Source organism: Fomitiporia mediterranea (assembly GCF_000271605.1).
Source record: "Fomitiporia mediterranea MF3/22 unplaced genomic scaffold FOMMEscaffold_2, whole genome shotgun sequence".
NCBI classification, from domain to species: Eukaryota; Fungi; Basidiomycota; class Agaricomycetes; order Hymenochaetales; family Hymenochaetaceae; genus Fomitiporia; species Fomitiporia mediterranea.
This window is the reverse complement of record NW_006760387.1, coordinates 1977047-1978619: the sequence shown is the minus strand read 5'-3', so window position 1 is coordinate 1978619 and position 1573 is coordinate 1977047. Positions and strand designations below refer to the sequence as shown.

General features: G+C 45.6%; 1 protein-coding gene across 1 annotated transcript; it reads right to left on the bottom strand.

Moving 5' to 3' along the window:
• Positions 1–360: 360 nt before the first annotated feature.
• FOMMEDRAFT_151838 (uncharacterized protein) lies at positions 361–972 on the bottom strand (the record flags this gene model as incomplete). The annotated part of the gene is made up of 3 exons (XM_007262770.1): positions 361–501; positions 561–624; positions 683–972. 3 exons carry the CDS (start codon positions 970–972, stop codon positions 361–363), a joined length of 495 nt encoding a protein of 164 aa, XP_007262832.1.
• Between the last annotated feature and the right edge of the window lie 601 nt (positions 973–1573).

The window sequence follows — 1573 nt, the reverse complement described above, 5'->3', positions numbered from 1 at the left end:
ATAATTTAGTACAAGTAAAGCAAGAATCCAGAATAGTTATTAAAATTACTGATATTAATTACAATTGTACATATTGTCAAGATATACAAGTGATTATAACATACCTCCTGAAATAATAATGTTAGAATATACTTATCAAAATTTAACAGTATAGTATCCTCTTACAATTTATACCAGTCATTACAAGCATTTGAATAGCTTGTTTTGGCTTTGCTTACAAATTTGTAATAAATAATTAATAAAATATAATTATATTTGATTATAGAATACAAAAAGATAATAAATAATACATTATTTCTACAATCCCATCCCTGCACCACCAGCAGCCTCTGTCTCGTTCTTTCGCGAGTGGAGTTCGTGTCAATAAAGGATTAATGTGTTCTTGGGCTGCTCGATGTAGTCTTCATCACCAGGCCTTGATCGTTGCTCAGTCCCTGCAAGTAGAATCGCGTACGCGTGTGAGTTGTAAGGTCGAGCAGATTGTGAAGGGTGAGGCTGTGTCTGTGAGAAAGGTTTAGGGTGATTAGCGAGTGGCAACAAGCAAGAAAAGATGGACGCACCGTGGCGGCGTGTGCAGCGAGTGTGAGTGGTGCATGCAGATCGAGATGCGGAGCGTTGAACGAGCTGATTCGGACTGCAGACGAAATCGTGTCTGTGCGCGTGCGCTCTATTGTCTATCTACGTCGTCCAATGGGAGGTGCAGTAAACTGAGTCATTGATTGCAAGGTGTATCTCCGGGACGTTCTGGCTTGAAGGGAGAAGGCAATGTACAAGGTGTGGACGGACTCGGCTCAGGAGGGGTGAGCAGTGGCTACTGCTTCCCGATCTGGTGTCATGGACGGCACTGGGGAATGTAAAGGCACGTGGTGTGAGTCCATCGAGGATGTCAAGCATAGAATGGTGGGTGGGGAAGGAGAGTACGCACGGGGTCGGAGAGAGGATTGTGCCTTGGAAGTGATCCGACATGGACATTGTCGCGAGCGTGCTTGCATGTGCTCATCGATTGTTGCTTGCGCTGCAGAGCAGGAAGAAGAACGTGAATACATGGAATTATTGAAGAACTCGTTCGGCATTGGTCAACAATGCAGAAGTGCGAATGCGAATGCAAAAAGAAAGAGGAACGTGAAAAAAAGGAGGACAACGAAGGAGGGCAGAGCAAGAGGCAGAGCAAGGAGCAGAAGGGATGGAAGGGAGACAAAAAGTTGGGAGGAGAGGGATGAGCAGCTATTGTGCAGGCTATTATGAAGGGACTGGCTGCTTACGCTTTATGTTGAAGGACGGTGTAGTCAGCTCGGTGGCATCATCGCGTGTGATCTGAGGCTCAGCACAGGCATTGCAACGGCAGATTGGAGAGACAAGCGCAATGTTTTTCGTCTAACAGTTGCAGGCAGAGTGTCTGCTGGTAGGACGCTTGCGAGTGTAGGACTTGACTAGAGAGAGCAGAGGCGACGACATAGCATTAGGGGCAGAGGGTTGGAGAGACAGTGAAGGTAGGAGGTAAAGGAGTGACGAAGAGAAATGCGTCATTATATGCTCTCGATCTTCAATCCTTGATTACATAATCACAGATAAT